Source organism: Empidonax traillii, unplaced genomic scaffold, assembly GCF_003031625.1.
Source record: "Empidonax traillii isolate 1590-97213 ecotype Southwest subspecies unplaced genomic scaffold, ASM303162v1 scaffold223:size1722714, whole genome shotgun sequence".
Taxonomy (NCBI): Eukaryota; Metazoa; Chordata; class Aves; order Passeriformes; family Tyrannidae; genus Empidonax; species Empidonax traillii.
Window position 1 is genome coordinate 1306782 of NW_020955416.1, and position 24481 is coordinate 1331262.

The following is a 24481-nucleotide window of genomic DNA, read 5'->3' on the forward strand; positions in this document are numbered from 1 at the left end:
TATGGATGCTGCTTTATTGACTGCTAAGAAGTTACACCCATTTGCACGTGAGTAAGTGGTAAAGAACAGCAGGACTGATTTGCCTTCCAAGTTTAAAAAAACATGCAGTTTTCAATCAGTTAATATTCTTTGAAATCTAATTTAGCCCCCAGTGTAGGAGGGAACAGTTCTAACCACCAGCAATAAGGGCAGAATCCAAATGCTCTAGGAATCAAATTTAGTCAACGCATAGGACTTGGTTGGAGAAGTTGCAGGATAAGTTTAAAAACATGTTTGGCAGTCCATCCCACCTTCCTTGTGCTCACGTTTCACTTGTGTTTGAAATCTACATTATGATGATTGACTGTCCCCATTTAAAATTTGTTTTCACTATAGACTTCCATTTTCTTTGTAATACGGTGCTTGCTGTGTCTTGTACTGATTGGGATCATCATAATTTGGTTTTGGGAGGAATATCTGCTTATGCAAGACTATCTTTGGCTGAACATCCCCTAAGTCCAAAAATATTCTAATATACATGTCCATTGCTCTGATGGTAAAGAGAGGTTTACTTTACCGTGGTAAAGAGAAGGCATGCACTGATTTCAAAAAGGAAACATTTGTAGTATAGAAGGAAATAAAACACTAGGATTGATAATGCTGCACTGAAAAAAAAAATTTTCTCCATAAAAAAAATGACAAGTTTGTGTTCAAAATGAAAAAATCACCCAACACCCAAAAATCTCCTGTGGGGTGTATTCTGGACACCCATTGTGCAGTTACTTTGCAGGTAAACTCATAAATGAATTTCACACTTGAGCTTAAGAAAATTCTTTTACTTTGAACTTGAATTTGCATTAAAAGAAAATCTTTTTAAGAGCCCAATGTGGAATCCATCCATATTTAGATTCAAGAGTGTCCATTTGTGTCTTGGGTAGCTCAGAAGATGAGTGTTTGGATGCAGTAAAGAAGCATCAAGGAGCAAAGCAGAGCATGGAAGGGGACCAGCTCCCTGCGGGTTCCTGTGTGAGGAGTAAACTGAGCCCATAGGATGAGGTTTCCCTCTCTGTGTGTAGACTGAGAGAAATCACAGCCCACAGAGTGAGTTTTGAAAACTAAACCTTCCTTTTTTATTTTACTGCTGTTAGGATGGAGTAAGCAAGAGTCCCGAGAAGCGTTCCTCTCTACCAAGACCTTCCTCTATCCTTCCTCCTCGACGAGGTGCATCAGGAGACCGAGACAGAGAGGACAGCTCTCTCTCCCTCACAGCTTCTCTTTCCTCCTCAGTACGACGGACCACCCGTAGGTTTTTTTTGTGTATTAACCTTCTGCTCTTGTGGGTGCTCCACCCTTGTTGGGTTTGTCCCATTGCCACAGCATGTTGTGTGCCTGCCTTTGACACTGGGGGGTAGGTCTGGGGTGTGCTGATGGAAATCAGAGCCCCACAGACTGGTTTTGTTCAGATACCAGGTGCCTGTAACGAGGGGCAGGAGGCATCTGCAATGCCCAGAGCCACGACTGCTGCCCAGACTAATCACTGATAGTGGAAAATGCCTTTGCAACAAGCACAGAGCTGGGGGAAGTGTTTAACACACAGCACTTACAAACAGCAGCAAGAAATAACAAGTCAGAACTGAAATAGGCAACACGATATATTCTGATGCATCTTGGAAAAGTGAACGTGATAGTTACAGTCATTAATTTGCTGTTTCCCAATAATTATCTCCCTGTGCTCTAATCCTAGGGTAAAATCTCTGCTGAGAATCGAGATGTTAGCTAGCAGAGTGACTCACTGGGGGAATCTGGGATAGTGAACCAGCCAGGTCCTTTTATGAGGACCAAAGATACCAGATCATAAGCGAAAAGGAATTACAGGTCAAAGAGAATTTTACCAAAACCCCCAGAATTTTCAACTAGATTTGCATTCAGCCCAGGCCTCAGAACCCACATGTGGCTTCCTGCTTTCTGATAAGAATTCCTCTGTTTTCTCCCTTTGGAAACCAGTTCAACCCTTTTTAAGGCTGCTTAAGAGAAGTAGATTATTAATTCTGCAAAAAAAAAAAAAAAAAGTCCTTTGAAATTCTTATGTGATGCTCCAAGAGTAAAACAGAGACCCTTTGTAAGCAGAGTGCCCCCCAGCTGCCACAGCAGCCCATTCTTCTGATTAAGAGTGAGAGGCCATTGAGCATTTGCCAATGTAGTAAAGGGCTAAGGAAAGAAAAATAAATATACCAAAGCTGCAAGGAGGTGGGGAAAAAAAATAATTCCCTGCCTGTCTCAGTTAGTATAGTGAGAGGCTTTAGGGTTGGTTTGGAAAGAAAAAAAATATTCAGAGAAACTGGAGGTGAGGGGAGAATGTTCAGTGTATCTGATGAATAGTGTAGAGCAAAGAGTGTCTCCCAGACCCCAGGGGCAACAGTGCATTGGGTTTGGGCCACCACCACTGCATAAACAGAACAATTAGGAAACACTTTAAATAAGAATTTACTTAGTCCCACTGGATGCTTTAGAGAGGCCCATTGGATGTGTAATTCCTGAACATCTTAAGGTGAAACTTAACGTGCCCATTTGGCATTAAGGTTCCCAGGCCTGGGGGGCTCCTTTGGTCTTTCTCTCCCTCAGTATTCTCAGTGAAGCTTTACTTTAAGCAGCACAAGGAGATATTTCGGCTTCTGTTTATTTATATTCGAGAGTTAGGAGCAGAGCTGGCTGCAGAAAGCACAACTAAACTGATCCTTCTGCTCAGTGAGAAGGACTGGCAGTGCCATAAACACTGAATGAAGGTGCTACAAAATGATACAGTTGTTTGAAGGGTTTTTAACTTGCGTGAAGGTCTATCTAGAATGTAATTTTATAAAGGTTGCCTCCTGTAATAGCTTTCTGTCACTGCACTAATGAAAAATAACAAGTGAATGTGAAGACATCTGCCCATCCACACAGCAGAGCCATGGCTTGTGCACAGCTGAATGTCCACCCGGGGTCCAGCTGCAGATTGCCAGCAGTGGCATGTGACCAGCAGCAGCCAGGCACTCCGAGCCTTTAGTTTCAGGAATGCCATCAGAATTGTTCCCACTCTCTGTTTTAATGCCCAGATCCATTGAAATTGGTGACAACATTCTTACTGGCTGGTCAGGTTGTTGATGGGATCAAGTCCCAAAGGTTGGGTGGATTCCAAGGATGCTTTTCATCTGCGTTACAGAATGGAGAGCTCAGTCACTGTGTGTGGGCAGTAGCTCAACCTCTCAAGGTAACTCCTGGCAGGTTGATTAGCAAAGGAAGACACAAACATCCAGGCTGCTGTTCCAGCAGTAGCACAGCCATCTTTGAGCTGTGTCTTGCTCGGCACACAGGAATGGTCTTGGGAGTACAAAGGGAAGAAGAGATGTATTTCTGTGTCCCTAATGCTGTTTTTCTTTCTTCCCTGTAGGATCAGAGCCAATTCGTAGCAGAACAGGAAAAAGTGGAACTTCTACCCCCACTACTCCTGGCTCCACTGCCATCACTCCAGGGACACCACCAAGCTATGCCTCCCGTACCCCAGGCACCCCAGGGACACCCAGCTACTCCAGAACCCCTCACACTCCTGGGACCCCCAAATCTGCAATACTGGTACCTACTGAGAAAAAAGTTGCCATAATTCGCACTCCTCCTAAATCTCCAGCCACTCCAAAGCAGCTACGAGTTATTAACCAGCCTCTACCTGACCTCAAGAATGTCAGGTCCAAAATTGGATCAACGGATAATATCAAATACCAGCCTAAAGGAGGGCAGGTAAGGATTCCCCTCGTTGTGTTCATCCATGTGTGATGAATCTTATGTGTGCACCTTTGGGATAGGTGTGGGATAGAAGTCACCTCACAAAGCTACTTCTTTTCTCCATGTGCCTTGGTTGTTTAAGCAATGTTAAATGGCATGGACAAGGACAGTCTTCAGAAAGCATTTTGTGACTTGAAAACTAACAGTGCCTCACTGAGATCAGTTGAAAAAAATTCAAACAAGAGTTTGCATTCCATGCCACAGCCTGAGTCTCTGCAGTTGCTCCTTACTTAGTTTTGATCAGTAGCACAAATAAAAGAGATTTGATTTAATTTAAACCAGTTGAAAATCAACCCAGACAGATGTTAGCAGGATCAGACAGCACCACTGCCCTTTACTGTGCCATTTTATATTACACATGCGTTGTGTTGGATGAAGTTAATGAGTGTAACCATCCTCCAACCTGGTAAACCCACCCTGAGTTAAAGATGGGGGAAGGAGGCAGACTGAACTGCTCTTCTTGCTGCAGGGTTTGAATAAGCAGGAACGGGGCTTAAACTGTGTAAACTAGAGGATGTTTGTAAGGAAAGTGTACACATAAGAATGTGTAATAAGACAGACCAGGATTTTCTGTTCTCACTGTCTGAAAGAACAAGAATTCTGTGACATCTTGATGTGATTAAAGCTGAAAAAAAAGAGGTAATTTCATACCTTGCAGTTATGCAATGAAGCACATTGTCATGAGGATTGCTTTCAGCTAAAGACTGAACGTATGTGGTGGCAAAGTCAAAGATCTCAGAATGGTTTGGTTTGGAGGTGACTTTAGATACCACCTAGTTCCAACCCCCTCCCACATGGCCTTGAACACTTGAGGAATTGGGCATCCAACACTTCTCTGGGTAGCCTGTGCCCGTGCCTCACCACCCTCACCATCAGGAATTTCTTCCTAATATCTGATCTGATCCTGTCCTCTGTTGTTTTGAAGCCATTCCCCCTTGTCTTATCACATACTGTTGTCCAAACTCCCTCTCCAACTCTTTGTTGCCCCTTAAGGCACTGGAAGGGGCTCTGAGGCTTCCCTGGATTCTTTTCTTCTCCAGGTTGTTCTCTGGGCTGAACAACCCCAGATCTCTGAGCCTGTCTTTGTAGCAGAGGTGCTCCAGCTCTTGGAGCGTCTTCATGGCTCTCCTCTGTACTCGTTCCAACAGGTCCATGTCCTTCCTGTGCTGGGAAGAGAGCTGGATGCAGCACTGTAGGTGGGGGTCTCACAAGAGCAGAGTAGAGGGGCAGAGTTTCCTCCCTCAGCCTGTGGGTCTCTCTCCTTTGGGTGCAGCCCATGGCTCAGTTGGTTTCTGGGCTGTGCATGCACATGGCCAGGGCCTGTCCAGCTCTCATCCACCAACACCCCCAGGTCCTTGTTGGCAGAGCTGTTCTCACTCCATTCTGTGCCCAGGCTGTATCTGTGCTTGGGATTACCCCAACCCTGGAGCAGAACCTTGCACCTGGCCTTGCTGAAATCCCGTTTCTACAGACAGAACTTGCCAAGCTTTGGGAAGGGCAGCAAAGATGCAGGCGTTTAACTAAGCAGAAGCTTTTGGAGGCTGAGGGAAGATCAGAGAGGAAGCACCATAAATCTTCCTGAGGTATGATGCTTGTACCTTCCTCTAAGGAGTCTGTGCTTGATGCCCTGCCAAGCAGAGCTATAGCCAGAGCTCCAGTAGTCTTCCCTCATTTTTGGGCAATGCAGAAATGCTAACACAGATGGCATTAAAAGCCAAAATCATGTCCAAGCAACTTGTCTTTCCACCTGGAAGAACTATTGCTCTGGCTTACAGGATGAAGAAATGCATTCTGTTAATGTTTAAAGATTTCTAAAACCAGATATATAACCTGAAAGAAATCCTGTTTTATTTAGAAGCAAAGAGGCTGAATGAGGAAAAAGAATATAGCTTACCAACATTTATGCTAAAAATATGGGCAACTGAGCCTTGTGGGTGTGTTGATGCATTTCTTGTAAAGAATACCTGTGTATTTCATATTGATTCCAGACAGAACCCTATGACGAAAACACCCAGAGCCCTCAGCTCCCTTTTACTTCCTTGGGATTGCTGAGTTAGAGCAGTGGCAATGTAAGTGCTGTATGAAAAGTTCACTTCTCAAGGCTCCTCCAGGGACAGGACATGAGGGTGAATAACATGCTCCCCACTCAGCTGTCCTGAAAACAAGACGTTCCAGAAGCTGGGTTGCACACTATTTCCAGATCAGATCCTTATATATATATGCATGAGTTTGGGAATTCACAGTGGAACTTAGAGAACAGTGAGGTTTGCCTAATGCTGTCTCAAAAAAAATAATAAATTGGATAAAACTTAGCATTGCAGCCCTATGCCTGCTGCAGGTCTTCCAGAGAAAAAGAACAGGCCTATCTTTTAAACAGTAAGGTATCTCTCAGGCATTGATCCTGTTTTCATGGTAAATTAACACATTCAGTGCTTTCCAGGATTTGGACAGTAGCCAGTTACTCATAAAATCAAGAAGATAATGCCATAGCAAAGGTGGTTCTGCCTTTATTTTGACAGGTGTTGGTGTAATTATTTTGTATGGGAGCTCCTGTGCTGCCTGACATATTGTGTAGCAGATGGTCACAGTGCAGGGGCTCCAGGAACTCGAGTGCAGGCTGGGCCTCTCCATTAGCATTGCTGATGACAGACCCAGCTGCTGGACATGGGGCCGAAAGCAGCCCCGTGGCAGTCTGTGCTCCTCCTCCCTGGGACTCTCTCTGGACTGTAACGACTGTACAAGAGCAGGGAGCCACAGCAGAGTGTATTTCTTTGTTCACTCCGTGCCTGGGCAGCTGCATTTCCTTAGCAGTTCTAGGGAATTGCACAGTGTTTGCTGGGCAGTGAAGGATGGCACAGGAGCTGGCATTTCTCTCCTGCAGGCATCACGGCGGATATCTCCTGAATGGATATGATGGCTCTGAAGTTAAAGCATTTTTTAATTCCAGTGGCCACTGAGCTATGGGTTGGGCAAAGAGAGACTCACTGAGTTTTTCCTTTATGTCTTGTTTATGCTGTAGTTACTCAGTCTAGACAAGAGCTTTTAGGGTAATTCTTCTCTAGTTTCTGCAGTTGAATTTTATAGGGTCTCTGAGAGGAACACATGAAAGCTAATTGCACTTCCTTGTGTCTGCTTCTTTAATGTCTGGTAGCAAATACTGCGCTGGCTGAGATGATTTGTCTTGGCTATCTGCTCTTAGTGTTGATACATGGAACAAACAAAAAGCTGCTTTATAACCTGCACTGGACGTGCTGATAGCAACAACCACAGGAAAAACAAGCAGACAAAAAGCCAGTGTATGTCTGGGCAAGTTAAGTACATAAACATGACGTGCAAATCACTAAAGAAATATAGATATGCAGCCCAGAAGTGCCATTTGGAGACAGACTATCCTTTTTCCTGAGGCATATCTGAACCTGGCACAAGGGCTTTTCTTAACTTTGAGCTGTCCCAGAGAAAGCTGCACTCTGAAATTCCAGAGGCTGAGGTGCAGAACTGAAGAAGCAGGGGATGTTTGAATGCTAAATAAATCAAGAACTGCAGTGCTTCAGCCTTGAATTTCATCAAAAGATCTTTAGACAGCCTGATTTTACTTCAGCTCTGACTTGTCAGCCACAGAAAGACAAGGTGAGCAATTGTTCCACCTGACAGGGGTGGGGGGATAGTATGAAGAGCATGCTTCGAGGGGAAGAAACAAGCTAACTGTGCACTACGTTGAGCTCCTCCTAGGAATAGATGGTTTGAGGTGTGTTTAATTGGTGTTCTGCAGTCTGGAGAAATGAGGCCTTCTGTGCTCTGTAATGCAGCCAGTAGGTGGTTGTCTGGTTTTCTCTTTATAGTAGAGTATGATGAAATGTATCCTTCTTGGCAGAGCTCAGAGGTGACTTGCTCATGGGTATGTCTGCTGGGCTTCAGATGGATTTTCACACTGCATCAGCTGTGGAGGAAATGCTGTGCTTTCAAAAGTAACCCATTTGCATCTGTTACTTCTCAGACAGCCCAAGGGAAGCACAGGGGAAGAGGTTGGAAATCCGTTTCAGATGTCAGGACCGGTTGGTGGTTTGGTTTTTTGTTTGTTTGGTTTTGTTTTGTTTTTGTTTGTTTGGGGTTTTTTTTTTGTTGTTGTTTTGTTTTTTGTTGTTTAGATTTCTTTCTCTTCTTGAAATTTTGTCTATGAATGGAGTTTGAACCACATTGGAATACAAAAGTCCACTAATTGAGTCTTCTCATTATTGACAAGACAAGTATTTATAAAGCATCAGAGGCCAGCAACCAAAGATAAGGTCAACCTTGATTTCTTTTCATTTACTCCTAAAATACATATGTAAAATCTTAACCATGGGCAAGAGCTTCAGTGGATGAGAAGTAGCAGAGCTTTATCAAAGTGAATGAAGCTGCACAGAGTAGTAGAATGTCATGCATAACCTTTAAAATGTCACTAGCTACAGTGAGAGCCAGGAACTTTTTAAGAAGATGAGACAGAGAAAAATGAAATACCTAAGCCATGTTGAAGAATTAAGCGTTCTCTGAAGGTTTTTAGAAAGATTAAGATCTTCACCATCTTCTCTAAACTGTAGAAAACAAAGTGCAATTAGTCATGGGTCAGAAAGTTTGATCAACTACCAAACACTATTCAGTAGGCCCTTTTCAGAAGCCACAAGAATTCCGGGAAGGAGAACAGGCATCTGCATAAGATGATAAAACAGACTGGCACAGAGAAGATATCTCAGAGCTGGGCAGAGGGGGAGGTTTGGATGGGTATCTGTTGTAGTCTTTGCACAATTTTTTGCTAGCTTCAAAATCAGTTTGGATGGCAGGAGAGTTTTTCCCTCAAAACCCCCACACCACCCCATCACCACAATTTACAACCCAGTTGAGCCAAAACCATTTTGGCCCAAGTTAAGGGAATGTCCCTGAGAGGGCCAAGCTTGGTGCCCTCCCCAGCCAGAGGCACAGGAGGCAGCTGTAGAGAGGTGTGGACAGTGTGTAACATGGCTGTTGTTATGGTCTGTAACTAGTGAGAGACCGGGAGGAAATCGTTTCCTCACTGTTGGCTGCACTTACTGAAATAAGTTTGTGCATTTGTCAAGTCAACAGTTCAAAACTGTAAAATAAATTTATCTCTCTCAGTCTGGTTTGTTTTTTTTTTTCCTTCCTTTGCACATTCCCAGTTTTGGGGATTTGCAAGACATTTGAAGGAATTTATTCTGGACTGAAAATTAGAAACTGATTCATATCTTATTAATTGCAGATCTGCAAATGCCAAGAGAAATTAGGAGTTTCGGGTACACCTTCAAAACTCTGTCACAGCTCATAACTGTAATTTTTCAAGTTTCCAAAATACAGAATTTTGGCTGATTTTTGTACATTGGACAGAAATAACATCTTGCAGCTCCTGTGTTCAGACTGCACTCATTTAATAGAAGGTTTACCTGAGTCCAGTCTGTGTAGTTAAGCCTTGAATTATTCTGGCTAAAAACCTAGATCTTCTTCCTGACTCACATTTTAGAAAAACGAAGCAATCGCTGCCAGGCTTCAGGAAGTTTCAGATCTGACATTCAGTTTCTCTGTGGCTGTTGCAGAGTAACATCACTGCTCTGCCTCAACCATCTGCAAAACGTGCCCTTGAGGGCAAACTGTGAACCACAATCAGGAGGGTCACAGGGCTCTGGTCACCAGCAGAACTCCCACTGACTGCAGTAGCCACGTGCTGATGCTGCTCCCTCTTTTGAAGTCAGTGAGGAGCAGTGCCCTGATTTCTGCTGGTCAGATGAGGTGTGTTCAGCCTGTCCAGCTAGAATTGAAGGTACCACTTCCTGGACGATTCAATATCTTTCCACCAACTACAGTCGGTATCTTAAGCCACCAGTTTCAACTCTTAGCTGGCTCATGTGAGAAGAGTCAAATCTCAGCCATGACATACCGTGGATCATTGTTCTCTCATTAATAACCAGGGGAGAAGCTGTATTTTTTCCTAGAATAAATGGAAATTACCAGGATGTAAATTCCTGTGAAAGTCTGAGTCATCCCAGCAGCGAGCTCAGCAAAGGAGGTGTTTTCAGCTGAGCTCTAACTAGTCTAGATTTGAGAAATAAAATGAGGAGGGTTGCCCTTTGGGGAATAATGTTCAGACATGTAGTCTGGATCAGAGCTGTTTTGTCATATAATAGTGTTCTGTCTTGCATAGAAAGGTGAGAAAAAAGTTTGTTTTGTTAGATGGGAAAGGTCAGGAAAGAAAAGGATAGAAACCTTGGGGTTTATATTGGAGATTTGGATTTGAACAATAAGAGATGCTAAGGGACATATCTGCTGAGCGTTAGGAAAGCCAGCCTGAAGGAAGGATGAATGCAAGGTATTTTTGAACTGGAACCGAACAACCTGATTGTCTCCATTATTCTGAAGTGAAGAAATTCCAGCCATAGTGGCTCAAAGCTCATCCCTTCTCAAAGATAAGGAAATGGACTTGAAACGTGTGCTACCTAATGCTCAACAGCTGATATTTGAAGCTGTTAGTACTCTTTCGATGAGTAGGGGCTCTTGTGTCTAAAACTGAAGAATCAAACTCTGTAGTTTAGCAAAATCTGTTATTTGTTTATTTTTTGTTGAAGGGAGTACTAAACCAAGGATCCTCTGTTTTAGCTGAATTAACTGCACTCCCAGGATCTTTTTTAGTTGGTGTGTGGGAACCTTCTTCAATAATTTTTACCATTCTTTTTACCAGCTCCTCAGCTTTAGTGAGGAGTGAGATTGTTTACTGACTGTAAACTCTTCGGCGTGGAAAACGGTCGTTTCACTTTGTACTTCTCAGCGTAATTATGCAAAACCTTTCAGTGTTTCTCTGCAGGCCTTTTCTCCCTTTATTGGTAGGGATGATAATACATTATTTTACAGTACACTATTTTGCCTGTGCTATGTCCAGCAAAGCCTTTTATTTTGAATTTCGGTAGTCTGTGGGCTGGCAGCCTCACTTGGCGTGTGTATCCACTAATTCCAGGAGTGCAAAGGCTGGACACGATCATGAGCTCTGTCTGTAGGTGTGGAGAGTCTGAGGCACAGTCTTCCTCTTCAAGGACTTTGCTTGGCCAGTTAAATACTCTTCCCCTCCCTTTCCTCTACCTGTAGCCTCTGCCAGGAGTATGAAGAGTGTTGTATCATCTGTCCTTGGCAGCTTATAGATTTGGAAGCATTTGGAACTGCCTCTTGATTCTAATCAGGCTTTAACCCTGACCTTGCTTCCTGTGCCAGACAAATTCTTGTCTCACTCAATCCCTGTGTTAGCAGGAGACCAAATACTGAAATAATATCTAGTTCCTGGGATACAGCTCTGTCAAATTGCTGGGGTAAATAGAAGGAACGTGCCCTTTTTGATAAGTTGCTGGAAGTCTGGGAGCTTTTTCCAGTGTCACAGCATGTTCAAACAGCAAGTGGAGTCAAGCTAGAGTATTTTTAAATGCTTTAGGCAGAGTGTTTGTGGTAGAGCTTCTGAGAGGCCCTAATTGCAAGGCAGGGAGTACATAAATCATCAGCTTCTTGGAAATTATGTTCAGAGCCTGTAATTTCATCAGCATCAGAATTTTAGTACTTTAAATATCTTTGTTTTGTTGTGTACCAATGTAATATGCAATAGAAGGGAAGCTGTTAATGGATTCTCTGCCCAGATTCTGATAAGTTAGGGGCTTTTCCTTCCATTGTGAAAAGCAGCTGAACTGAGTGATTCTAGGCAGCAATGGAACACAATTCCTTCTCTTGCATAAGCAGCTTTTAGTCATTGATGTCGTCTTTAGCAGTGGGGCACAACTGAAATAAATCCTCCCTGGCATTTCTCTGCCTTCCCCTTAGTGTTTCTACAAATTTCTGCTTATTGGGAATCCAGTAGTGCAGTACTGACAGAGGAGGACCTCGAGCACGCCCTGGACTGCCAGCTGTTGTATATAGAGACTTTGAACTCCAAATCCACTTTCTGTTAACGGGGGACATGTATCTAACTGGGGGATTCACAGATATTGCCATCCTGTCGTCTTCTCCTCAGGCAGCCACCTTAACCTAAAAGCATCCTCTCTGGTCTGGTGTAGATGTTGCCCTTGGACCACAGCCCCTGGCTCTTCTGATTGCCAGCTGGGGCCACTGTATGTGGGAAACTAATAGTTTAACCTGCTGAGTGCAGAGCAAGGTATGGCTCATTTAGAGAAACACTTGGTTTCCTCACAGGCTACCCATAAATGCCCTGCATTGCCCAGAGCTCTGACAGGCAGCATTCCAGCAGCACAGGAGGTGTTGGAGCTCAGTGTCTCAGTCCTGCTGGGGGCTCTCTAGAAGCAGCGTGGCTCAGTGAGGCAATACTGTGTGCACAGTCTGCCCTGGGCTTCAGTTCTGGACCATTGCTGGGGAGTCATCAGAGGACAGAGAAGGGGGCAGGTCTGTCACACTTTCAGGGCTTCACACAGAAGCCAGTTTTCTCTTGGGCAATATGTTTTTGTTATAATATATATAGAATATATATATTTATAATAGAATAAACACAGCATTGTCTGTAAGGCCTTATTTTTCCACTGTGGTTTAATTTCATGCACTTAAGACATGCTGAGGAACCTCCTCTTGGTCTTGATCCAAATACTGACTTCCAGGCCGTGTCCAGCATACCAGCACAAACCAGCATCACATCAGAAGAGTAGGTACCCATTTCAGACTGGCAGGTCAGAACAAGAGTTGTTGTCAGGACATTATCTTGTTGGGATGTCTAGTGAGTGTGATTGGAAAGCAGTCCTGTTTCTGCCACAGTCTGAAATGTTCCCTTTTCTGAATGAGAGCATGGTGAGCAGGCTTGATCTGTCATTTAACTTGCAGCACAATTGAAGTGCCTATATGTATATCCTTACCACACCTTCACCCTCACAAAGAGGTACATCACACTCAGAACATGGAGACCTTCCTGGTGAGTCATGTTGTTTGTGTTGTCGCTGTTGCAGGCAGCTGCATCATGTAATTCCTTTCATCAAGTGCCATCATAAAAGTTTCCCTTGGGAAGGCAGTTCCAGAGTCTTCCTGCTCTGATAGTTACAAATTTCCCTCCAGATTCCGGCTTAAAATGATTCACAGTCAGTTTACATTCTTTGTTTGCAAGCCAAACTTTCTCTTTCACCTAAAGAGTCCCTGTGCCTCCCTGGTACTCTCCCTCTTCTGTTTACAGTCAGATTTCTCAGAGGAGACAAAGCTCCTGGGGTCACACTGGCTGGCACTCCTCAGCAGCTTTGACGGCCAAGTTCAACCAGTGTTGGCAGGGGAGCAATGGTGACTGGGTTGCTGAGTGGGTACGAAATGGGAACTCAGCATAACACTGTCGTTGGGGTAAAGGCAGTGATAACTCAGCCCCTCTCCACAGAGACAAACAGTTGGCTGGTTGTGTCTTAGCTTCTGTTCGCCCAGTCAGGCAAACCTGGGAGAAAGCTTGGGAGATGCTGCTGGCAAGAGGGGATAGGCCTTGCTGAAGTATATAGGATTGAGGAATTAAGCAGTTTAAAAGCTTCATCTACAGGAAGCAAGGCTCTATTCATTTGTAGAATGCTTAGTTACAGAGGGCAGTCATGATTTAAATGTGTGCAGGAATATTGATGTATTCCAGGAAAGACAGATCATCAGGGAAAACCTGGATCAATGCAGTTCCTCCCTGTGCCAGATGACCAGCACAACACGTCCACATCACTCAGCTCACTTCAGCCCTCAGCACAGGACATAAATGATACACGGGCTTCCTGCTTGCTGCACAGGGGTATGTTCCAGCCAGTGAGAGGATAATTGAGATGATTTGTCCTTCACATTTCTGCTAGCCAGGTCCGTGGGCCACAAGACTCATAAACTGTCAGATTCCTGGGTGCAAATCAACCTTTAGGCACTTGACCAAAGACACCCTCTCAACTTTTCACCTTTCTTTGGTTCCATTTTAAGCTACAGGCCCCCAGTCCACAGTGCTGAGGTCTTGTCATGACCCTAAGTCAGCATTTTCAGAGCAAATGCATCCCTGTGGCCATGGCTAAGAGGTGCTGCTGATCCATTGCTGAGAGATGTGCTCAGAAAGTGCTAGGAATGCTTTCTGTTTTGCCCAGTTGTGTCTGGCCTGAAGCTCTCTGGGAGCCAGATCTGACTGCACATCTGATGTGTGTTTCTGTAACTGATGTGACATCTGTCTTGTATAGTGGTGGGATACATTTTTAAACAGTATATTGAGAGAAAGCACAGGCATAACACTCCAAAGGCATTTGCTTTCATGTTTCACGTGGATTAAGCAGATGGGAGGGAGAAAGACAAAAGTCAGTTTGCCTCCTGAAAGAGACCTACCAGTTGTGGGGTTTGCTGGTGCTGTCATCACCATTATTGCTGAGCAGGCCAACAGTTAAAGCAAGCTTTTTGCTTTAAACTAAAAAGTTTAAGTTAAAAAAAAAACCCTTAACATCCTAATGGTTTGATTTAGTAGTTATGTTGTGTGTACCAAGGGGGACCCATGAAAGAGCTTGCTCTGAAGAAATTCTTTGCATTAGCTGCTGAGTGTGACCCTCTGAACATTTCATCTTGGGCGTATATTGAGCTTTAGTCAAGGGTGTACTCCAGGTGCTCAGCGTCTGAGGATTCAACTTGCTACCTAAATGTGTCATTCTCCCCACTGCAGGAGCCAAAAGCTGCAAAATCCAATATTCCTGTAAGGGGGAAAATAGTCTTTCCCTACTTTGGAGAGGTGAGGCACAGAGGGGAGTGACTTGCCTCAGATTTATCAGGAAACCTGGGGCAGTTCGGGGACATGAAGTCAGGAAGCACCAAACTGCACAGGGTTCTGCTTTATCCCACTTACTGCTTTGGCTGTTTAGCAGCTGCTTGTGTTCCTGGAGTGGTGAGAAGAAGCTGCAGTAAGGAACCCTAGTGTGCCTTTCCCTCTCTGTTATCTCAGTAGTGGTTGGTCACTGTAGGTTTACCTACAGCAGCAGCCAACAGGACTGTGCTAAGTAGTATGTCAGTGAAGGCTTCACAAGTGCCATTTAGCAAAATAGTGACCAAAATTCTGTGGCTTTCTGTGGAGGAAAGGGTCTAAGTTCATATTGAATATCAATACTTAAAGATTAAATCAAGTGTAACATTTGAATAAAGATTTCACATTTAACCCAGAGAACCCAGAAGTAACATGCTGCACGGGTGGCACGCTGGTGCAAAAAAGGTAGGGGAAGCCTTGGCCAGAAACACCTTCTCAGACACCTAAAACCCCTAATAGTGGTGAGCACAAACCCCTGCCCTTGCTCAGAAATGAATCTGAAAGTGGTGTCAGTCAGGTGTGCAGCCAGTTGTCCCTGCTGACTGATACCTGCCATGTAGCTGCACCTCATTCCTGGGAGTACAGTCATTGGTGGCACCAGAGTTCTGCCAGACGGAGGAACTGCTTTGCCATGGGGCCAAGCACGGGACACCATGGCCTGCCCTTCACAGGGGATCACCTCCAGGCACTGTCATATGCCTGCAGTGCAGCTGTAGATTTCAAGATGATGATGTTTTCTGCATTGTCCTTTGTTGGTGATGGTAAAGAGGGAGAGCGGTAGAGAGCTCTGACTTCAGTTTAATTAATTTTGTTGATCCCCTTTCACAGAACACTCTGAGGTCTGTTATATGAATGTAGCTGCTGTTATGGCTATATGGCAGAAGGAAGGTGGAAATACCTCAGGATTTCAACCCGTGCCTGAGCTGGCTGGATCTTGGATTTCTGCATCAAATGCTGAGTCTGCGGATGAGGGTTTCCAGCTTCTCCATATGGCCAGTTGAGCAGCAACATTGAATATCACTCAGTAGAGCATAGGACAAACTGTCCTGGGACTGTGCCCTGTCCATGCAAGCAAGGAGCTCTTTAAGCTTTTCAGGGAAAAGCCACATCTCTGGTCTCCCAGTATAAAAATTCTCCCGTTTGTGTTTCACCAGCCCTTTGTGAGGCAGGAAAAGAGCAGCGTAGTGTGTTTAGAGGGGCTGTGAGAACACACTAAGCATGGAGATTGTCATGGTTTACTTTTTCACGATTCGATACAAGTGTCAGACAGAGACACAGGAGGAGACAGAGTGGCCCTCGTCCTGCGCCCCAATTGAGTGTGTGTATGGTATATAGTAAGTTACCTCCGATTCCTTTTAGGTTAGGATTTTAAACAAGAAGATCGATTTTAGCGATATTCAGTCCCGGTGTGGTTCCAGAGATAACATCAAACATTCTGCAGGGGGAGGAAATGTAAGTAGTATGGACACCCTCTGAACAGACATTTCTACTGTGGTGGTCTCACACAGCCAGACCCCTCTGTTTCCCTTCCTCTGAGCACTGTTTTCCTTCTCTCTGCTGTTTCACATGTGAGTCTGGTCTGGTAGTCATGTGAGCCTTGTGTATCAGTGGTGGCCTCCTGATATTTCTCCACAGAGCACAACACATTTCCAGGACATGGACAGGGAGGGGAAAGGAGAAAAGAAGGGTTATCTTTAAATGCCCAAGGGTGCTGGCAGTGAAAGTGCAGTGAGCCAAAGATCCAGTGCCCTTCATGGAAGCAGCCCAGGAAAGTAATTTCCAGAAAGAGAGTGCAGCTCACAGTGAGACTCCAGCCTCTGATTTGGGCTTCCTCAGCTAACCTTTCAGTTACATGCATCCAGCAGAGGGGACGAATTAAAACAAGACGTAAGGAAAGAAAGCTCAGAGAGAGAGTGTGATCAGCCAGTGTGCCGAGGGCTCATGCCACAGCATTACTGCAGTATAACAAACTGTGGTTGCTGGGGGCTTGACCAGACACTCCTTGATTCCAGCAGGCACACTGGAATAGCTTAAGGTGGCTACATCCGTCCTGCTGGAAATGATCTCTGCTCAGATGGAAGAGCTGCTGGTGTGGGCACAGCTGATCCAACCACGTTCAGTACAGCCACCAGTGCTGGCTGAAGTCCCTGCTGGTGTAGTGAGCAAAGCCGTGGTGTTGCAGTCATCCTGCAGCTCCTGGCCTGGCCGGGAGGGGCTGTGACTTGTCGAGGCTGCCAGCACGGCCGCTGTGGCTGTGGCCGCCTCTGGGAGCTGCTGGGGAGTGCAGTGAGGCAGGAGTGTCGCCCCGTGGCTGTTCCCGAGCTGGGCTCAGTGCAGCCGTGGCAAGGCAGCAGTGCACGGAGCACCAGGAGGAGGGTGCAGGTGCCACTGCTCTCGGGCGAGCACCGAGCCAGCTGGCTGAACACCAGCCTGCTCAGGTACAGCTGCAGGAGGCACATGGGTACATTCATCAGGCTCTCCAGAGTGGATTGACAGGAAATGCATAACATAGTTAGATGCAGAAAAATATGAAACAGATGGTGGAGATAAAAACAGTCACCAAAATATCCTGGTTGCCAGGATGCACGTTCAAGAGCAGAAGCAAATGGGATGGGCCCTGCTGCGTGCAGGGCTTTGGAGCACCCACCCTGAGAGGAGGAGGCTCAGAAACATTTTAGGAAGAACTCACAAGCTGATCTGCTTTATCCTCCTCTTCGTTTTGCTAATAGTAGAGCTTAACCCAGCTCTGTCATCTCCCTAGGTGTGAGGGAAGCTTGCTTGATTAATCCAGGTGTTTCCTCCTTGGTGGCATGATCTGTTTTCTACTAATCATTTCTCCTTTTCCAGTGGTTTGTAGAGGCTTGGGCTCCTTCTCTGCAGGGCTTGGCTTTTTGTTCATTCCTGTAATTTGTGCATTTGTGCACTTTTGGCAGGTACAAATTGTAACCAAGAAGATTGACTTGAGTCATGTGACTTCCAAGTGTGGCTCACTCAAGAATATTCACCACAAGCCAGGTATTGTAGAAGTTTCTGGGTTATGGGACAAAGGAAAGACCTAATCTTGTTATGCAAAGGAGAAGTCATGGATGATACCACTTTCTTTTACAGTCCAAGAAAAAGTAAATACACTTTGGTGATAAAAATACACTTAACTACTCAAATAAATATATAAAGACATAAAGTTATAGAACCAGAGAGGTGATAAAAATTAATGCCAACGGATGCTGCTTTGGCATAATATTGAATACAGACTGCAAAATACTTAAGCATGTACTTAAATCCCACGAAAATCAGTGGGGCTGCAGTACGTGCTTACAATTTGAATGTATGTTGAAGATTTTATATTTGACTGAGCATGCAGAGCATTATTCTGTGCTTCTCCAAAACCACGAGATCTCAACTAAAAGGGAAGTAACGTGAGTGCGCCCATGTGTTTCAATTCACACTTTCTCCCACACCATTGCAGCCTCTTAATCTGTATTTCCTTTCCCATTGTAGGAGGTGGGCGTGTGAAAATTGAGAGTGTGAAACTGGATTTCAAAGAAAAAGCTCAGGCTAAAGTTGGTTCACTGGAAAATGCCCACCACGTTCCTGGTGGTGGGAATGTCAAGGTAAGGGAACAGCCATCAGAGAAAACGCCTCCACTGTGCCCCTGGCCTGGTGAAATCAGAGCTGTGAATTCAGCTACGGCTCTGAATCGAGTAGGAAGCATCTGTCTGTCCTCCTTCAAGCACATTCACATGGCAGTTTGTTCCCTTTGAAATTTGGAATGACCAATCCCACATCTATGTCTAAGCTGACAGCGAGTCTGAAGTCCTGTGGTTTGTGCACTGACTTTTCCCCTGAAGATCATCCTTGCTTGGGACTGTTGGACAGCATAGGTATGATCAGAGATTGGGATTGCTTCGTGAAACAGGAGTTTCACAGATCTTGAAAGTAAGATCACTCCCACAAACATTTGAAAGTACAGATTTTGAAAACAAATCACAGTTTTGTTTCCAAAGTAAATGCTTTTTATAAACATATAATGTTAATGAAATTCACAGCTTGGGACAGTGGTATTGCTCATTAAAAGTGTCTATCAGAGACAGAAATGGTAAGAGAGTGTAACATAGTAAGTCAGTATCTATTAAACAAGGTGAAAAAATGATCAGTTTGAATTACTCGAAGGAATAATCCTTCGAATAATTCAAGGCTTCAACCATCTTAGAGTAAGAGTTTTTAAAAGCAAACAAAATGATGCCCAAGTGATGATCCTTAACAGGATAATTTGGTGAATATATAACATGTGAAATTCTTTACTTTCCTGGAGCAGATTGACAGCCAGAAGCTGAACTTCAGAGAGCACGCTAAAGCCCGTGTCGACCACGGGGCTGAGATTATCACACAGTCACCAGGCAGGTCCAGCGTGGCTTCTCCACGAAGACTCAGCAACGTCTCATCCTCTGGAAGCATCAACCTGCTTGAGTCACCCCAGCTTGCTACCCTCGCTGAAGATGTCACGGCAGCCCTTGCCAAGCAGGGCTTATGAATTTGCTCATTTCGCGTTGTATGAAGTAATAATATTTAGGCATGAGCTCTTGGCAGGAATGGGCTCAGAGCAGGTGTTACATTCATTCTTTACCATGTCTAAAGCTAAGTCACATCCCAAGACTTGTAGTTACCATACAGTTAAAAAAAAAAAAAAAAAAAAAAGAAAAAGAAAATAATATTTCCATAGATGCAGAAATTGACCTGACCTCCATTTACAACAGGAAGACACTGGCTTTATATGGGTATACAACAGCAGTATGTTACATTGGACAATTATTGTTGCTCTGCTCTGTCTTGCATGGAGTACTGTACTATGATAAAATGCATTTTTACCTTTCATGTGCCTGAAGGCCATCCACCTCTATCTGAAGAGCCTTGTTGATATCCCAAGTTGCTCATTTCACAGTTCTGTTGATAGATGGGGAAATAAAAAAGTTGCCCATTTTAAGTTATTAAAGGTTAAATTAACAGTCTGCTTACCAGAAGGAAGGGCATATAGAGAAATTCAAGTTTAATAAAAAAAAATGTGTTATTTTGTATAAATGAGTAGAACAAAAGTTGAATTAAGTTATTAACATTTTCTTGGACCTGGTTAATTATGTCAGTGTATAGCTGAAAAGCCAATAAATTATTTAACTAATAACTAAAAACAGTAGCTAGAAACATTTGGATTGTGCTTTGGGGAAGTGACGTAAAAAAGCTGCTGAAAGCAAGCACTTCCACCCCAACAGACTCGAGTCTGATTAGAAAAGTTGGTTAAGCGGCTAGATTTGTGTGCACAGCACTGGTTTCACATTCTTTCCGTCTGTTTGATACAGTATTATAGATATATATATTTCTCTGTGGCCATTTGTGATATGCCCTCCTCATATACTTGAATATTCTACTTCTTTATTCACAGTATCTGTGTCTCTTGCACCCTTTGGTGTTGCAATTTTAGGTATGTAAAAGTAGATGTTAGCAGGGTTTTTTTTTCCCTATTCATAAGAATACATTTTAAAAAGATGAAAATTTTAGCATGAAGTTGCTTTCTGTAACAACTAAAAGCCGTGACCCTGTTTTAGTGCCAGATGCAAGTCTCTTCTGTGATGCTAGAAAAAGGATTCCTTCCCTCTCCCCTTTCCTTCCTTTCTTCACAAAGGAATGATTTTTTGGGGGTCCAAACATTTGTAAAAGGGTCTCCAAAGATGGCTGAGTTTGGACTCTGGCTTTTTTCAAAATCCACAATAGTTTGGTTCAAATTTCTTTTTTTATTTCTTTCTTTCCTTTTTTTTTTTTTTTTTTAACTCCCATAGTAACAGTGAATGTTAGATTTTTTTTTTTCTTTTGCTAAAGTTGAAACACAATGAAAAAAAATTAGGATGTTGTTTTCACTCCTTTAGTGATGTGTCACATGAATACTCAGGCACTCAGACAACAGTGATAAACATAGCAGAGGTGCCTGGAAATTACAGTGTATGAATAAACAGAAATGAGCTCCCTAGACTGGGTTGCCATAGCAATTCATCAATAAATAGGGCATCTTGAAATCTGAGCAAAGTGGGATTGTATTGGCTGCAACAAAGTATAAGGAAAAGTGTGCATAAAAGATAAAAGGCAGAGATACGTAACCAGCAGATCTAGAGGAGTTACCTGAGAGAACTCCAGCACTGAAGGTGGCACGGAGGTGATCCTCATCAGCAGATAATCACCTGCTGGTGCTCTGTGTACAGTAGATATTATGAAATGACCAGTTCACATTTCTCGCAGATTGTTTGAACTTTTCCTTTTGAAACCTCTTAACTGAACTTTGCACTGCCAGTTGAGCTATACTGGATACGTGTATTAGGTTAATGTTGTGTGTTGGAAGCTTTTGATCTATTTTTCCTTCTTAATTTGTGTGTGTGCGTGTGTGTGTTGGGTTTTGGTCTGAAGAGACTCATAGGGAAGATTTTTATGTCTGTGGGAAAGGATTCTAATAATTAGTAGCACAGGATTCCCCATCATTAAATTCAGGTCGTAACACACAGTAAATATTCAGTAGACCAAAAGGGGATTTTGGCTAAGCTGCCACAGCAGTACAAATACAAAACAGGGTGGTTACATCTCTCAAACTTTTACTGAATATGAACTTCTGACAGCCCCACACATGGCATTTCAGCTCTGCAGAAAGCTTTTTCACGCTAATGCTGTTTGTAAGTCGGTTGTTTCATATGAAGGACAGTGAGTTTAGAACCACGTGAAGCGCAACTGGAGGATTCTGATTTCTGCCTTGTATTTGTTATACTTTCGCTTAGACTGATCATAATAATTCCCATGGAAACAGTGTCAAGTAAGGTGCATTAAAAGCCTCTTCCCGTTTTTTTCAGAAAGGAACAGAAAGGAAAACCAACAGTATTTATATATTGCTCTGATCATACTGTCAGTTGATATGAATTGGCCTTGCAGTGGTTTTTTTCTATGCCTTTTGCCAGCGTGGGAGAGAAACTATGGTACTACTGAACCCTCCGCTCTCTGAAGCTGAGCACCAGCTCGCGAGTACAGCGATAGACCAAGACTCAAGTTTTTTTATTCTGCTTTTAAAATCAACATACTCTAGAAAATTAAGCTTAGTTAATCCACCTGAGAGTCCAAAGTTAGAGTGGTGTAACACACCAAGTCATTTATTTCATGCATTAAAATGAGCTTTCTTGTCTTGATTTAAGCAAAGACCTTTGTAATCATCATCATTCTCCCATAGAAAGAATCCTAGAATGCTGTGGAGTTAGATGAAAAGAAATCAAGAGTTTTGTGCTGTTAAATAATAAAAAACCAAGTTATGTTACATAACTCTAGATGTTCACTGGAAAAGCTCATATTAATCTTAACTTTCTCAAGAAGAGTGTTCGTTTTAAAAACAACAGTTTGTAAATAATGTAATGCCCACTAAAGAAGATAGAGCCAGCTTCCTGGAAACTGCATCTGCTGTGTTTCTTTTCCACAGGCATGTTGAGGCAGCAGGTTTGTTGGGTGCCTGAGACCCAACTCTGTAACAAAGCAGAAGTAATCCAGACAAAAGGAATGGTGAAACCTCGTTTTGGTAGCTAGGGGAGCACCCCACATTTAATAATCCATCAAGCTGTAATGACAAAAGAAAGAGTCCTTCTTCCTCATTTGCAGAGTTCTCTTTCTATGTAACCACAAGCTGCAAGAATTAAAAGTTGAGCAAACCTCTGTCCAGCAACAGTAAAGGAAAAACTAATCCTGATGAGGGAAATTGTGAGCCCACAAGGGCAATGTGTATTTTCACTGTACAGCAGTAAATGGAATTATCCATTCAGCGCTCTGCTAAAGTACAGTAGTAACCTCATCGTGGCTGCTCACACATCTAAGTTTGCCTAAATACATGACCCAAAGGGAGTCTAAAGGCAGCCTGTGTGGACTACCACACGTGAGCAGTTTTTTTCCGTGCTGGATCAAATACTGTTTGAAACCCAAGTACACGTGCCCCTTCAAAGGCAAATGCCTTGAAGAGTAGATCACATTTGCTATGAAAATTGATGCTGGTAGGTTTTTAGCCTAGGTGTCTGTCGAGTTCACTCACTAGTCAGATTGCTAAAGCAACTCCCTCTGCGACTCCAGCAATTCACACTGCAGGAAGGTAAAAGTAGTTTCACACTAAGAAAAGTCGAGTGTATAAGAGGCACTTCAACTTTAGCAAAGAGAAAAAGCCAACGAATAAACATGCTGTATGCTGGGATGTCAAGGAATATGGTCTGCTGTTACAAACCTGTGTTTTTTCTGATAATTCTAGAGCCTGTTACCATAAAAGAGGCATTTCTTGAATGGCTGGTGGTAGGTAGTTCATGTTTTTCAATCCAATTTGCAATTGTATTTGTTGCTGTATAGTGATTGTTTTGCAAAATAAAATCGCTTGTCATCTAATTGCACATGTGGGTTTCCTCTGTTTGTGATACAGCTCCTCCTGCATCCAACTGTGCCCTGGGGAAAGGTTCCATGCACCTGCTGGCACCGCGGAGTCGGTCTGGCCAGGGGCAGGCACGGCAGATCCTGCCGTATTTCTCAGCTAATCCCTGTTACTTTTAGCCAGAAGAATCAGTTTTTATGGCTGGCATCCTGTTCTGCGGGGCAGTGTCTCCCTGCTGTGTGCGTATTTCTTCACGGAAAGGGTAATTATACATTGGATGGGCTGCCCGGGGAGGTGGTGGAGTAACTGTCCCCGGAGGCGTGTATGGAAAGATTGGATGTGGCACTTGGTGACACGGTTACCTTGGACGCGATGATCTCAGAGGTCTTTCCTAACGAAATCGATTCAGTGAGTACATGTCCCTCACCGTGGGGTCCCGGCCTGGGGGTGAGGTGTGGCATCGCCCTGCACCGAGCACACGAAGGAGCAGCTCCCGCTGCCTGCGCTCGGCGTGCCCTCAGCCCGAAAGGAGTGTGCCCACCCCGCCCGGGGAGAGCCCAGCTGTGGGTGACAAACCCCTCAGCCCGAAAGGAGTGTGCCCACCCCGCCCGGGGAGAGCCCAGCTGGGTGTGACAAACCCCTCGGGCCGAGGGGCAGTGGCAGCCCCGGGCTGTAGGCAGGGCGGGCCGTGCCTTGTCCTCCCCCACCCCTCACAAGGCTGGGCGGCCGGGTGGGCGCAGTCGGGTTCCCCCCGCCTGGAGCCGGCTGAGGGCGGCGGGAGCGCCTGGGCCGAAGGTAATGGGCGTTGTGAGGGGGAATGAGCTCCTGGGGCCATGCGGAAAACTAATGGGGAAACGGCGTGGGGTTTGAGGGATGCTTGGAGCAGTTTTTTGTCTGGATCCCTGGTGGGTACTCACCCCAGAGCTCGGGTCGGGAACTCAAGGGCTCTGAGCTGCGGGTGGAAGGGAGAAATGGAATGATTTGGGAGGGACCTTAAAGCTCATCTCGTTCCAGCCCCTGCCATGGGCAGGGGCACCTTCCACTGGATAAGGTTTCTCCAAGCCCCGTTCAGCCTGGCCTTTAAAACTTGGAGGTCTGGGACATCCACAGATTCTCTGGGCTGCATGTTTCTGTGACAGTACTGCTGCATGCAACATAATACTGAGAGTACTGCTATATAAAACATACTACAGAGACTACTCCTACATACAGCATACTACTGAGAGTACTGTTGCTTCTCTGGGCAACAAATAGTCCAGCGAATGTGCGCTGTCCCAGACCACCTGTGTGTGCCAGGTGCCTGCTCGGCACAGGGCCATGGTGTAGGAGGGAGATCCAGCTGAGCAGACTGCCCTGAGTATCCCATTCCCTGAGCAAGCTGGACTTTACACGCAACGCCAGAATATTCCTAAGTAAATGGTGTCAAATTACCTGAAGGAATAATTAAGTGCTGTTAATTATCCATTAGAAGC

General features: G+C 44.4%; 1 protein-coding gene across 26 annotated transcripts in view; it reads left to right on the forward strand.

Annotated features, from left to right (window-relative positions):
- The window catches only part of MAP2 (microtubule associated protein 2), a 99824-nt gene extending 76798 nt beyond the window's left edge, over positions 1 to 23026 (forward strand). For 21 of the 26 annotated variants that reach the window (XM_027887843.1, XM_027887853.1, XM_027887845.1 and 18 more), the window contains 6 exons: positions 1128 to 1281; positions 3407 to 3750; positions 15950 to 16042; positions 17524 to 17605; positions 18089 to 18201; positions 18906 to 23026. In XM_027887843.1, the coding sequence (XP_027743644.1) occupies positions 1128 to 1281; positions 3407 to 3750; positions 15950 to 16042; positions 17524 to 17605; positions 18089 to 18201; positions 18906 to 19121 (1002 nt within the window). In that variant the 3' untranslated portion in view covers positions 19122 to 23026. The remainder of the gene's footprint in view (positions 1 to 1127; positions 1282 to 3406; positions 3751 to 15949; positions 16043 to 17523; positions 17606 to 18088; positions 18202 to 18905) is intronic. The other 5 variants (XM_027887852.1, XM_027887859.1, XM_027887870.1 and 2 more) reach the window with 1 other exon arrangement.
- Positions 23027 to 24481: the final 1455 nt, after the last annotated feature.